Source organism: Vidua macroura, chromosome 4 (assembly GCF_024509145.1).
Source record: "Vidua macroura isolate BioBank_ID:100142 chromosome 4, ASM2450914v1, whole genome shotgun sequence".
NCBI lineage: Eukaryota > Metazoa > Chordata > Aves > Passeriformes > Viduidae > Vidua > Vidua macroura.
Window position 1 is genome coordinate 36,097,724 of NC_071574.1, and position 14,807 is coordinate 36,112,530.

The window sequence follows — 14,807 nt, forward strand, 5'->3', positions numbered from 1 at the left end:
GCACGGATAGCACATATATATAAAGGGAGAAAAAGACCCAGTTTACCAGCAGAAGTAACCCAGTCCAGAGATGTAACTTTCTCTTGTTCACCCTACTCACTGACTGAGGCCTATTTTTTTTAAACGAGTGGCAGTATATCACACCTCAACATGCTTACATTAGGCCGATTGCAAGTTTCTAAGGCAAAAAAAAAAATCTAGCACTCTTATGTAGCAGTCCTGTGTTGATCTTAAACAGTGCTTTTCTGAAATACAAGAGTGTTACTGATTTAGCAATGCCATTTTTTCTTTGCAGATTTAATACAAGGGTTGAGGTACACAGCAAAAACCCACTAGTTCATTAGACATAGCCAAACTTACAGGTCACTCATCCTATGGAAGCAGCTTTTTCAATCCACTTTTCCTACACCACAGCAAATTGCGGGTAAAGAGTTGCATGTGTGAAACCAAAGCAGTAACATAACTTTTGGGATGTAATGAATTATTTTCTTCTGTAGTGCCAAATATCTTGCCAAGACTAGGCCTGCAAGGAGAATCACACTGTAGAATAACAAACTGTATCACTGAGACAGAGTTTAATCTAAGCGGGAGTGTTGTGCTCTGTTATGCACGTTGCTAGGTTACTCAGCATGACGCTGCCATTTTTGTCTCACTCTTCAGCTTGTCAGTCCTGCTCATACTGCAGAGGGCTTTTGAATATAAAGGGTTGTATACACAGGCAACACACAGAGAGCAGCTTTTGGGTAGATTCTGTTAACTGCAGCGCTTAAATATAGGTGGTTTAATTGTTATTTCTACATGTATAAGTAAAAGAAATATTAATGAAATAGCGTAAAGCCATGGAATTGTTCAAGCTGGGAGCTTTTACACCTAGATGACATTGTTACAATACTTGGTACCATTTAAACAGTGACATTTCACAACAGCTTTAAAAATATATGCATGCTCAAGGTAAGAAATGTTCCTGTTCATCTTCCTTTAAGTGTTGTCTCAGCGCATGCACAGAGTTTCACTGTGTAGTGTTACTGTGTGATCCAAAGTCTTAAAGAACTTGATGAACAAATTGCTTTTGTGTTTGGGCACTGTACTCTGTCCCTGAATATTTACAGCCTACTTTGGAGCATTTGTTGTTCTGGATAATGCTCATTCAATGACACAACTGTGACCCAGGTTAACAGTTCTGGTCATTGATGGCACTATTTTGTTAGTGGGTTTTTGGATGTACTAAAATGAGCTGGATTAGCATGGTGGAAAAGCAGCTTTGTTAAATGATAAAATACTTGTGCTTATGCCTCTTTCCCCTCTTTGGAGAAGAACCAGAAGCATTCTCCTTTTTACAGTGTAATTCCCAAGCAAACATACTTATCTCTTCCACTATTTGCTTGCTTTTACTATGCATTTAACAGTACAATGGAGGCAGAGAAGGGCTGTGAGTTAATGTACTAGCTTTTCACACTCAAAGATCTGAATTCCAATTCTTTTAAGTCATCCTGAGTGGAAATAATTTTGGCAAAGTCTTCTCAATTCTAATGGAAAGTCATCCACATCTCAAAGCTCTCACAAACTTAAGCAAGTTTGGCAACCCTTCCCTAAGAATGCAAAGTACGCAAATATAAGGGAGCTCACATCAGAACTCTGATGGACTGGTAGATATTTGCTAGGCTGTTGCTGTGTTTGGTCATTGCTATTGGAATCACCAAACTCTAAAGCAAAAGATGCGTTCTCAGCTGATAGAAATTGGTTTCATTAAAGCAAAGGATTCAGTTCATTAAAGCTCTGCCAGTCCATGCCACCTCATGACCTGGGCTAACATAATAGGATTTATGTGTGTAGAATGCCTTGTTGATAGACCCTGGAGTTTGTCCATGGTAGTTAACAGGGCAGGCCCCATTGCCCACGGCATAAAGTGCAGTGAGCTGGAATTAAAGTTCTGACACACCACTGGGGTTTGCTGTAAAATTTGCCATAGAAGTTAATCCAGAGCAAATGGACCCTGGGCCTAGACAAACACAAAACCTTGCCTGGTTTAGGCCTTTAGTTAGAGATTATATCCCTTAACTGAGCTCTTTCTATGCACTGTATGGGCTCACACTGAGTTATTTTTCACCTTCTTTCTTTTTATCTCATTTCCTCTGCTTCTTTACATTACACACCCACAGTCCTCAGGCTGGAGTTCCCTTAGTTTCTAGAACATCATCTCATGAATTACTTCCCACTCATTGCTTCCATCCTCTTCATCCTATGACTTTTCCGAAATCTTCGGCTTCCTGCTTAATCTTCCCTATCCAAATTCCTTATTGCCCTTTGTGTTTCCCTTTGTGACACCATCATGTACTGAGATATGCAGAAATGATCCCAAACTATGTGTATTCATCACCTGCCAAAAAATACCAATATGTAGTGGTACCCAAAATAGAAATTCATTTGTTCCAGATGTCTTCAATGGTCTTGTAACATAATGGGGAAAATAAAGCTTTTACATAAGGAATTGCTGTGGGTCTTGCACAATGGCTTATTTTAATGCAGGGATTTTACTTGTGGACTAAATGGGTCATGGGAATAGAAGTGGGACACAGACTTCATTTCTAAGTGAACCCAAAAGTTGTTGCTATTTGAAGGCTGCTTGTGAGCCTGGTGAAATTGTTTTTTGATGGGCTTTGGACAGTTCTTAAAGAACTGCTATTTGCAGCCCTGCAAGAACTCTGGTAAAAATATTTGTCACTTCTATGCTGGCAGACCTGAGTGTGGAGCTCACAGCTTAGAGCTGAAATACACTGCAAAGCTGATGTGGATGTTGCTTCACTAATACCAGCCCAGTTATTTATTAGGACCGTCAGATGCTTTTACCCCTAACAGGGCAGTCCCATCCCAAATCTGTTAGGACTAGTACTTGTGGTGGAGAACCTGTCTTCTAAAACACAAAGTAAAAGAAAAAAGGGGGCCAAATACACCAGAGCCATGTTTTATTTATCATTCATTGAAAATAACCTGAATTATCACCAGTGTCCATCAGCACAGCTGTGCCTTTCAGTGCAATTCCTCAAACCAGATTCACCCTGCAGAAGAGGACCTGTTAAGTACCTGTCACATTCTTTTTGCTTTCACGTTAATGAGGGTTTTTTTTTTTTTTTGAGTTTTGGGCCCAGCAGATCAAGTAGATCAATCCACTTTGGAGGTAGCAACTCTCTTGTTAACTGCCAGCACTCACCATGGGCCATCTTCAGGACATTGAACTTGTCATTCTGCCCACTGGCCACACACAGAGGAAACCTCCTGCCCACATCAGTAACAGTCAATAAGAACTTGGAACTTGATTGCTAGTGGTATGAACAGTCTTTAATAAAAAAAAAAAACCATGAATGTATTATAGTCACAGTCATTCCAGTCTGTTCTGCGTTAGATTGGAAGCTGATAAAATGGGTAGGAAAAGAAAAAAGAACAGATCAGGTTAAACATTTATTATTACATATTTTAAGTCTTTTAATATTTCTTCTCTCTATCATCCTAACAGGGCAGAGTAAGTTGCACGGGCAGGCTGATGGTTCAAGCTGTAAATCAAAGAGGCCGCAGTCCTTGGTCACCTTCAGGTCAGCCTCACATAAGAAGGTATTTGATGCCTTTTTTTTTTTTTTTTCTTTCTTTTAATAATATGGATTTTGCAAAATAACTATGGTAAGGTAAAGAATGTGAGGTAAGCAGGTAAGTTAAAAGCATGGCATTCAGGAAGAAATGTGACCTTTGCTGTATGAAAATTGCTGCAGAACTTGCACACTCAGAAGTATAAGCAACCTCTGAAATGACATGACTTTTAAATATCTTTAAACTTCCCTGTCTCCTCCTCCTTTCTCTGTGGTATTCACTAGTTCTCTGTACCTCAAATTACACTATCAGCTGTTGGGAAGGCTCTTGTCACTTAGGCTTTTTAAAAATATTTCATGTGATTAGGATTCTGACAGGAACCTCCATCTTCTGCAGCTTCTATTAAGTGTTCATTTAATAACTGCATGCCAAAGAGGTTTATCAGATTTACATTAGAAATATTTTAAATTTCAGTATTTAATATTTCAGTTCAGGTTCTTATAAGGAATTATGAGTCAGAAATAAAGTATTAAACTTATCTTTGGTGAGTTTACAGTTATTCCCATATGAAGCTATGGGTTATGTTTTTGGACCATAGAAGGGAATTTTCCCTTCAAATATTTTTTTTTTCTTTGCCCAAAGCATTTATGAGGCTGTTTAGCTCTGCTTAGACAGCTTTAGATGATAGAAAAAAAAGTTGATTTTGGTTACCAGAGCTGTTTCAAGGCAGTGTGAGGGCTCTGGTTTCTGGATTCTGCTGTAATAAGGCATGTGTTTTGCTTAATGCTTCCAACAGCCATAGAATCTCAATATTGCCCAACTAATACACAGAGTACATGTAATTACACAGTCAGGGTACAACCAGGAAAGGATTTCTGTAACAGTTAGTACTGGTATATAATGTACTAGTATATACTGTAGAAGTGCTGCATGTAAAACAGGCTCTCTTCCCCCCTTTGGTAGCTATGAAGTATTAGGAAGTGAGGCTGGTTGGTTAAAAGATCTTGTCAGTCTTATTCCTGCATGGAACAAACTGCAATCCTGAAAGCATTTTCCAGCGTTTCTCTGAGATGGCCACCAACTCCATCTGCAGTGTGTCACCTTGTGTTAAGCCCAAAGCTCAGAGTGCCTCTGGAGGGGAATATCCTGCCAGGCTGCACTGTGAGAACAGCAGAGAAAAGGCTGGGACCACTTGGTGTAGCCTCTCCAGTCACTAATGTGCTTAGCACCTTCAGGTAATTGGTAAAAATGGAAAGTCCACGTTAACCTCTGAAGGGAAAAGCTGCCATGAAGAAACAGGTTTCAGCTGAATAAGTCAGTGCACACGGGGTGACAAAGGAGAAAGACCTTTAAAAGCAAAGACGATGGGAAGGTAGGTAGGGAGTGAAAGCATCAAACAGCTGTCACTCCTGCAGCTTCCTGAAGGACAAAATGTGTGTGTCTCTCTTTTTGTGAGGGACAGAGCCCTCCGGTAATAATACAGGAGGCTCTTTTCAATCTCTCCAAATGAATTCAAATTCCAAGGCCACTTCTGGCTGGTATTTTATTTCCTAGTGGAGACAGGCACTCAAACAGCCACTATTCCTTTGGATTGGGTGTCCAGTGAGTAATGAATTAGAAATAAGAGATTTCTTTAGAGCAGTTAAATTAAAATCAGGGCAATTATTGAGGATTCTTATTTTCTGTAAAATAACCATGTGAAGGGCTTATCCCATTATCATTGCTCTGGAAAAGCAGTTCATGTAAGCATTCAGCACAGAATCTCTGTTTAGTGACAGTTGTTACTATGGCCACCAGAGGGTTCACCCAAGACTGATAAAATGGGAGAACATAAAACCTTCCTAAGACAGACTCCTGCCACTGGCTTTTCTAATGTAGTATCCCACGTTACTGTTCCCCCATATACTGTGGTATTTGTCATATCTATTGCCATTGACTTTTGATAAGTAATATTCCTATGGCACTACAATATTATTTCTATAAGATTTTCTGCTTGAGAGTAACAAAACCATTTGTTTGCTTCTTTTATTACAAGTGTAATTATTAGCTTAATGAACTTTATGACTTGTTACGCTGTTGACAGGCTTTTTCCTGAAATATATTTAATCTCTTACAGAATGTGTTCTGGCGGAACTCTGGGTTTTATTTCACTCTTAATGTATTTTTCTGAAATTTGCTTAGCTGATAAACATCAGTTTCTTAGTATCACTTGATTTGGGTGGCCACTTTTGAATTTTCTGATGTGTACAAAGCTTGGACTCAATCCCTTAGATGACAAGGTGCTCAACATTGTGTCACCTAAGCATGGCAGCCAAAGTCCAAAATAAATCATAAAATACATGAGATTTAAAGAAGATTTAAAAACTAAACATTCCTATCACCCTGCTTTCAATTAGGAGATTAATTTGAACTTAATCTCCTTTAGTCCAAATTAGTGATCATTACCATATGGTCAGTGATAAAGTCTTTTTCATCTTCTTACTCAATGAAATTCCCAGTGCATTGTATTGTACCAACCTGTGGAGTCTCCCCTGGACACATTTAGTACATGATGTCAGTTCTGCTGAAACTAATCTCTGCAATGTGATGGCCGCATTGCAACTCTGAAGAGCCCACAATGAACCCAAGTTATTCTAGTCTTTTGCAATTTGTCATTCTTAGACATCTGAAGCTACTTGGCTCTACTCATTTCATTATTTGTTTAAAACCATAAAATGTTTTAGAATTGAAATGACCCTAGTTTCACCTCTCAAGGCAAAGGCTTAAAAAAGAGTCTGTGATTTTAGGGTAAACTTAACAAAGAGGTAGAAAACATCTGTGTTCACAAATTCTTAACTTCTTTGCTTTCCATTTTATTTGACATAAATTCTCCCCATACACACCTCCCAGTTTTGACCAGTGCTGCCTTTTCCTGCAGCTGCAGCAGTGAGACGCTGACTTTCACAGTTCTGTGGTGCCAGTTCACCTGTTTGGCTCAGCTTTGCAGAACGGTACAAAGCATCAGTTACTCATACTTTGTTGGCATCCTACCAACAGGATGCTTATCAATAATGCGGAAACAGATTTTGCTCAAGTTGCTTGCACTGTGCTAGATACCTTACTTGATACTTACCTCACTTGACTAGATACCTTAATTTCTAGTTGGTCTTGCAGAACTGATTACCAAACAATTTCAGTACACTTTTTCCTTATTGCTCTCCATCTTCCATCCCATCTATCTGCACAAGGCATCTATGTCTCTAAAACTTATCAGGAGCTCACCAATTAAAGCCTAGAGCTGCTTATGAGCTACAATGTTGGACCTACTGAGGTAGCTTTAGACATGTTCAAGTGGCAAAAACTATGAGCTGCTCCAGACATGGATTTAGGCACCTGAAGAGTTATGTGAGCTCTCAGTGTGTGCAGGGATGTCACTCTGTGTTCCCATTTCAGTATCCACTCCTACATTATTAAGCAGTATTGACTGGATATCTACACAAGCCCCCCCAGCCCCTCCATTTGCCTTTAGTTATAGCTGTCGGATAACTGTGATGATCATTAAAAAGTCAACATTGAGCTATTAATAAGAGAATACCATAGCACAGGTGATGCCTGGCCAATCCAAACACAGCAATAGCAGAGAAAAGGGCAACAACAGAGCAGGGCGAAATAAATCAAATTCAAGCAACTCTAATTAACTACAGCCTCAGTGGAGCAGAGCGTGCAGCTGGAGTTTTGTCTTCCATGCAGTAGAACAGCATCTTGTTTTCCAAGTGTAACCATTGAGGGTTTTAGGCTCTTTTTTATTGTGAATTATGTCAACTTGGAGAAATGACCTTGGGCAGTAGAAAATGCATATGGGCACCTGTACTGTAGCATGGACACTGCAAACAGCAGCCAAAACAGAAACACTGGCAAAAGTTAACAGGATGTTGGATTCAAAGAAGAGAATTTCACTGTAATGTGTCATTGATAAATGAGGTCTTTGGAGGACATTTGAATAGCTCCTCTTCTTTACACAGGATGTCACTGTAGGCAGCAGCTGGCTCCAGAATGGAGCCCACTGGAACTGATCAGGCAAGGAGAAAAATGGACATAAAATTTTGTTTCAAGATTCTTTGATTACTAAACCACACAAATGGAATAATCTAATTTCAATAGAAACAAAAATCTAGTTAAATGAGGAATCACTTAAAAAAAGATTTGATGGATTAGATTAAAAGGGAAGAATAGCCAATGCTGAAAATGGATTAAATTATATCTTCGAAGCTTAAGGTGATTGATACTGTGTATGGGGACAGGAGTTATTTTTCTTTCCTTCTTATTATTCATCAAACTGTTTATGGTACCTTTTATATTAAAAAAAAAAACCAAAAAACTAGCAAACAAAGTTATTTGCCCTATTTCTCACAATTGAAATTCTCATTGTTTCAATTCCACAGTTTGGTGGCATTGAAAATATTCAAGAGTATCTCATACAAAAAAAATCTGTTAAATGAGGAATAAATATATCCACAACAATTCAATACACAGAATTTTCTGTACAGTCTTCACTAGTGCAGAACAAGAGAAGATAAGTCTGATGTGAAAGGTCTCTTGTCAACTGAGATGAGTTAGCTTTTAGCTGCTGTTATTTGCTGAAAGGGAACCATGATTAATGAACATGTCCATGTAATCAGCAGCAGTGAGGGGATTAAATACACAGGACACTAGAAATGGGGAACTGAAGCTACATGTCAAGGATTGCCAACTTGTTTTATTTGTATTTCAGTGATTTAAAGACTAAACAAAAATACTATCATTCATAAAATTAATTAATATTACAAGCTATTATTCTGTAGCAATATTGCTTTATAGGTCATAGTTTGTCACAAGATGGGAATTAAATGAAAGTAATTAAATAACCGCAGTGTCATAATTAACGCAGTCTGGGCCAAATGCTACTAGTGCATGTGTGTAAATATGGGGTGATTATGGTACAGGTTAAAGAAATGGTATAAAATTCAAACCAGTCTTCTACGTGATTATGGTTCTGATTTAGCAGAGAAAAAAAATAATTTACCTTTATTTCATGTTATTTTAAGACCACGATCTCGATCAAGGGACAGTGGTGATGAAAATGAACCAATTCAGGAACGATTCTTCCGGCCTCATTTTCTGCAGGCTCCTGGAGACCTGACTGTTCAAGAAGGAAAACTATGCAGGATGGACTGCAAGGCAAGTGTCATGCAAAGGGTAGCAGCAGCCTTTTGATAACATCAGCTGACTCAAAAACCACATTGGTTTCTTTTCAAAGCAATTTTGCCTATTGGCAGTTTCGGTGCCTGTTAGCAGGGTAATTAATCTTATTGCTTATGGGTGAGTAAGTGGACAATAAAAGTTTCCCTCCCCTCCAATGAAAGTGCTTCAGGCAAATCTTAGAGCTCACAGTAAACTGATTTATAGAATTCAGCTACGCTGGGGTGTGGAGGGAAGCAGCACACACTATAAAGACAATGTGTTTCTACATTTTAAGTCTTTACTACTTGAGTTTTGAACCCCTGTTAAAAGTTTCAAACAGTATAAACCTGATTTATGACTCTGCTGAGCAGAAATAATTCAGGCTTGGGTGACTTCTGTTTACTTTATGCTGACCTATTTGTGAGAAGCTGTTTGCTCTGAAGGAGTCCCCACAGCAAGTGGCATAGCTTTCAAGAGTGCAAGACTTGTCCACACAGACCAAGCATTAATTAGTGCAGATGGTGCTGTCACTAGGGCATACCTCAGTGGAATGCAACTTCAGAGGTCAGTAGTTAGTCAGCTAACATCTTTTTGTCTGCAAGTTTTCCAATAAGAAGTTAATCTAGAAAGAAGAATCTTCTCATTCCACCTGAAGAGCAAACAATAAAAAAGACAAAAGGTGTCACCCTGCCTTTTGTTTTGCAATGTATTATTATTTAGCTTCTAGCCTATCTACACACTGATCTTTTTTCAGTCGCACCCATAAGACATCATGGAATTTAGGGAGTTGGCCAGAAAGTTAAGTAAATGACTACAACTGACTCAGTGTGCGATCAGGACAGAATTAGATCTTTAAATCTTCTGGTACACTTGCAGTAGCAAACCAAACCAAACTTCCCTGAAGAAACAAGTCAGGACTCCTCTAGTGTTTCATGTGGCTAAAACAATTTCCCACTGTTCTTTTTACACTCAAGGTTAGTGGATTACCAACTCCAGACTTAAGCTGGCAACTTAATGGCAGACCAATTCGCCCTGACAGCTCTCACAAAATGTTGGTGCGTGAGAACGGGGTGCACTCCTTGATCATAGAACCAGTCACATCCAGAGATGCTGGAATCTACACATGCATTGCCAGCAATCGAGCTGGTGAAAATTCATTCAGCCTGGAGCTCACTGTTGCAGGTAACATCTTCATGCTAAGCTTTCAGACCGAGTGCTGCCAGGATAGCATGAAAAAAGGCATCATGAATGATGTCAAATGACACGTTGAGGGGTGGAGGGTAAAAAAAGGAAACCTGGCAGTAACAGAAGTATGGTATATTTATAGGTGAGCTATTCATGTTACGTTGTGGCATAAGTTGTCTGGCATTTAAATGTCTGTGCACACAGTTAAGAAAAGGGGGTCAGCCGCTGGCCTTGAGGCCACAAACCAGACTATTTCCCTGGATGCTTCTTTGTAATGACAATCTGTGCAGACCCACGTCTACCCCTGGGCAGCCAGTGGGAATGCCTTGTGCGTCTCACAGCACATCAGACTAAAGCCAATGCAAACTTCTGGTAGAGCAGTTCCTTCTTCAGTTAAAAGTCCATGCTTTTGTGGAATATGGGGGAGCACTTTTTACCAAGCATAGTGCAGCCAGTTTATCTAGTTGTCATGCTCTACGTTTCAATTATTTTATGAAATAATCAGCTTTTTAGCACTCACTTTTTCCCCTATTAAAATAATTATGGGATTGTTTTCTTTAGAGGAACCAGGGCTGAACGTCACGATTAATGAAGACAACACTTAGGTTTCCTGCCACTTAGGTCTTTCAGAATTGTTTTTTGCACACTGCTGAAAGAAAGGCTATGTTTTCATAGACAAATGTCAATATAACTGCAATCTTTATTTTCACAGCTAAGGAAGTACAAAAAGCACCTGTGTTTATAGAGAAGCTACAAAACACAGGTGTGACTGAGGGATTCCCAGTGCGACTGGAGTGTCGAATCTCAGGGGAGCCATCTCCTCAGATATTTTGGAAGAAAGAGAATGAGTCACTCACATACAACACTGACCGAGTGAGGTTAGACTGACTTAGAATTACCTCCCCATATGTAACTTCAATGATGATTTATCCCGTAAAACCTAAAATAAAAACCTTAAAGGTCACATGAACACTTTCTGTAAAGGGCATCTCATAAATATTAACTAGTGATTGTAATAATTTATATTTGCTCAAACTTGCAGCCAGCCTAGTGGCTGAACCAGAAATAAAATGTTACTGGTTTTCCATCATTAGACAACTACATTTGCACTCTAAGCAAGAGGAGAACGAGTTTTAATTTTCTTGAATCAAGACTACAGAAATTTGCTAGTGAAAATCAAGGTTCCAGAGGAACACTCTGTGCTTTTCAGCAGAAACTCTGATTCATAATTCTGCTGTACAATTAAGCAACTAAGATTCAGTATTTTATATTTTAAGATCTTCCTTGAGTTTCTTTATCCTTTCCACAAAAAGTCTGGCTAAGATCTGGTGTTCCTGCTACTAGATATCTTAATCCATAATCATGAAAGAAAAGTTACTTCATGTGTTTTTTCTTCTTAGTTTTCAATACAGGATATTAAACTGACAAATTGTCACGCATACTCAAGGCTTTATTTTCTACTTGCTAAGTTCAGAGGAAGTTCCATTTTAATTAAAATTTTAATTAAAGTTAGACTATAATCAAACTGTAACTAAGATTGGGTCAGTTTACAATGCCATTTTAAAATAGCTTAAACTGGTTTGTGAATTAAATAGTAATTTTCTACTTTTCTTTTGATTAGCATGCACCAGGATAACTACGGCTACATTTGCCTGCTTATTCAGGGAGCTACAAAGGAGGATGCTGGCTGGTACACTGTTTCAGCTAAGAATGAGGCTGGGATTGTGTCTTGCACTGCCAGGTTGGATGTTTATAGTAAGTGGCTTCAATTTTCATGATCATATTAATCCCCCCAAATGCAACAGTTCTATAAGTTTTGGGTTGTTCACAGAATGGTTTACATTGGTCTCTCTCTCTTTTGTTTATAGTTTCTCCTCAATAGTAAACATCCACTTCAAGACAACAAATGCTCTGTCAAAGTATATTTCACCATCTTTCAGACACCTAAAGCAAAACAAGCTTGCATGCTTTCAGGTTTTGCTTTGTACATTAAATATAGCTAATTAACAACAGATAACGGCATGATCATATGATTTTTGTGGATCATTATTACTATTGTTTTGCTGGCACTTCCCTAACGTTTTGTATTCTTTTGTACATTAGTCTGTAATACACCTGTGACAGCTACCAAAAGCGTAGTAGATGTTTTTATGGCTTTCTGCTTAATTACTCAGTTTGTTCCAAAGCAGCCCCATACACAGTGAATGTTTTCTTAAAGAAGTGTCTCTTACCAGTCTTCTCACAGCAAGAATTAACTGGGAGGGGGAAGGGGAGAGACTGATAAAGGATGGTTTATGGGGTGGTGCTGGAAGTGGGAATTGTGAATAAGAGATTTGGCTCAGCATTCTTCAGTATACAAGGGGTGGCAATGGCAAGCAGATAGAATTTCCTTTTATATGCAACAACTAAACCTAGAACAGGCCTGTTACTATAATAGGAGTGCACAGAAACAACCTCTTTGCTGTCACCCTTCTCAGTGGCACAAGGAAATGTAGAAAACAATGCCAAAAAGTAACACAGACTGTTGTATTTATTTACCACTTTGGAAGGTGAAACTAGATGCGGAGGAAAAAAAACCAAAAAACAACAATGTGAAGAAATGAAACAAATTTACCTTTGATATAATGGTTTCCTGCTTCTCAGAAATTACTATCTCCTTCACAAAGGGTTGATTGAGCATCTGGCACACTTAGGCGCACTGCTAAGGACAGCTAACACTTTTTCTTTCCTTTTTAATCTATAGCTCAGTGGCAACAACCCCCTCAGCAGACCAAGCCAAAGAAGGTGCGGCCCTCAGCCAGCCGATACGCTGCTCTCTGTGACCAAGGACTAGACATCAAAGCAGCTTTCCAGCCGGAAGCAAACCCAGTCCACCTGACGATGCAGCCTGGCCTGGTAGAGAGCGATGATCTGTAGATTCAACTGCCGCTTCCATCATTTAACTTTCAAAGCAGAAACACTGAAAGCCATTGCCTTGACCAATGATACTCCTATGTCACTTTATGCAAGGGCAGACACCTTCATGTACAAAAGATAAACAACAAACACAGTAACCATATATTCCTTATTCATTGTACCAAATTAGAAGAATAGATAGATTATTAATAGAAATGTACACATTGCACAACAAATCACATTCACCAGTTCCTTAACCTATGTTGCTTCATAACCCTTTTCATAGAGGCCAAAATGCATCAGAGAGAAAGGTTTTTCACTACATATCTTCGTAAGCAGTAAGTAGATGCTACACAGTCTTAATGGTGCAAGATGCTTTCTTCAAGGGTTATCAACAGTTCTAAAATGGCTACACACATTCTGACAGCTACAATGAACAAGTGCAATACTATAAGAATGAAACAGGAAGGGACAAGGAAAAGAAATGTAAGCAAATGCTGTATCTCTGCAAACTGCTTTCTATTCAACAATGAAAAAAAAATCTTTCTTTCAATGCTGTTAGTACGGACATCAACACCCTAACTTTCAATTAATTTGTGTTTTTCCTTTTTGCCATCTTGGAGGAGGCTTATTTACAAACATATAGCAATGGCAGTCTAAGCAGCAGTAATTTTACTTCTGCAGGACAACAAAGAAGAGTTGACACATAGCAACAATCTACTCCAGATTACACATTGGTAACTAGACGGGAAAAAATGCTGATAGTATAAACCACTACAGTGAGTTACTGCAAGGGGTGGGAGGGGGACTGGGCAAAAGGTTGAAACTCTGGATTTCTGGACAGCAGTGTGTAACCTTGTAATACTCCCATTCAAGATTCTGAAATTCTAAGGTGAGCTGAAAACTAGGGAGTGTATGTATAGAATGCCTGACTGTTTAAAGCTTGTGTAATATGTATGAGGATTTTAGAAATGTATAGTATGTGAAAAATGGATTGAAACTACAATATGGATTTAAGTGACAAGTCTACACCACAGGTGATAGGGTTGCAAATCTGAGGAAGTAGAAAATGAAGATAGGCAAAAAAATCCAATATGCTTTTTGTTTTTTCTTCTTAACATAACACGTCTCTGGTAGATTTTATTTTTTCCTTCTCCTGACTGCAAGCAAATGTCAACTCTTTTGAGGGGTAGAGTCTATGCACCATAGGTGAAAAGCCTGAAGGCTACTTACAGAATGCAAGGCAAATCCACTAGGAAGTGGAGCCCTACTTAAGTCACACCCGACTAGGTAGTTTTAAATTAGAACCAAATGAATTTCAGTTGAATGGGAGGGAGAGAGAATGGATAGAAAAATTACTAGGCCTGACAAGGAAAATGAGTGTTTGATGGTACGAGCTACGATACTTTGCTAGGAAAGGAAAACACTGTATTCCTTATATGAAGCACATATATGGTATCTTTCATTATTTATAATAAAAGTGTTGAAATCTTTTATCTCAGTTCATTTATTCAGAAGTCTTGTACTTAGGGGTTTGTTTGTTGTTTTTTTTTAATTTTGTAATTGTGTACACCATATATTGCATTACTGCTATACGTGTATTGCTTTGTAAGTACACAAAGTTTGTTTTGTTTTTTAGTGACTAATAAACTTTAGCACACAAGTAGTACTATTCTGGTGCAGGATATGACTAGCAATGGGGATGGTTAATCTAGATTAACATCAGTCTGTCAGGTGGGAATAATCTGAATTTATTCTAGAAGTATGTCATATCTTTTGCCAAATTTTCCTCAACTGTGACATGCTAATTTACATTTTTGTTTAGCTCCACTAGCATTATTTTGCCACTTTTTATTTGTATTTATAAAAATGTATTATCATTACTTTGGACTGTTGTGCTGATATAATGTGGGTTTAGCATCAATAAATATTACACAAATAGAAAGTTT

The 14,807-nt window shown here is 38.5% G+C and overlaps 1 protein-coding gene across 5 annotated transcripts in view; it reads left to right on the plus strand.

The window, feature by feature from the left end:
• Nucleotides 1-14,807, plus strand: part of PALLD (palladin, cytoskeletal associated protein) — a 190,734-nt gene extending 175,927 nt beyond the window's left edge. For all 5 annotated transcript variants that reach the window (XM_053974899.1, XM_053974901.1, XM_053974900.1 and 2 more), the window contains 6 exons: nt 3,512-3,606; nt 8,643-8,775; nt 9,753-9,960; nt 10,676-10,841; nt 11,585-11,718; nt 12,707-14,807. In XM_053974899.1, coding sequence (XP_053830874.1) covers nt 3,512-3,606; nt 8,643-8,775; nt 9,753-9,960; nt 10,676-10,841; nt 11,585-11,718; nt 12,707-12,879 — 909 coding nt within the window. In that variant the 3' untranslated portion in view covers nt 12,880-14,807. The remainder of the gene's footprint in view (nt 1-3,511; nt 3,607-8,642; nt 8,776-9,752; nt 9,961-10,675; nt 10,842-11,584; nt 11,719-12,706) is intronic.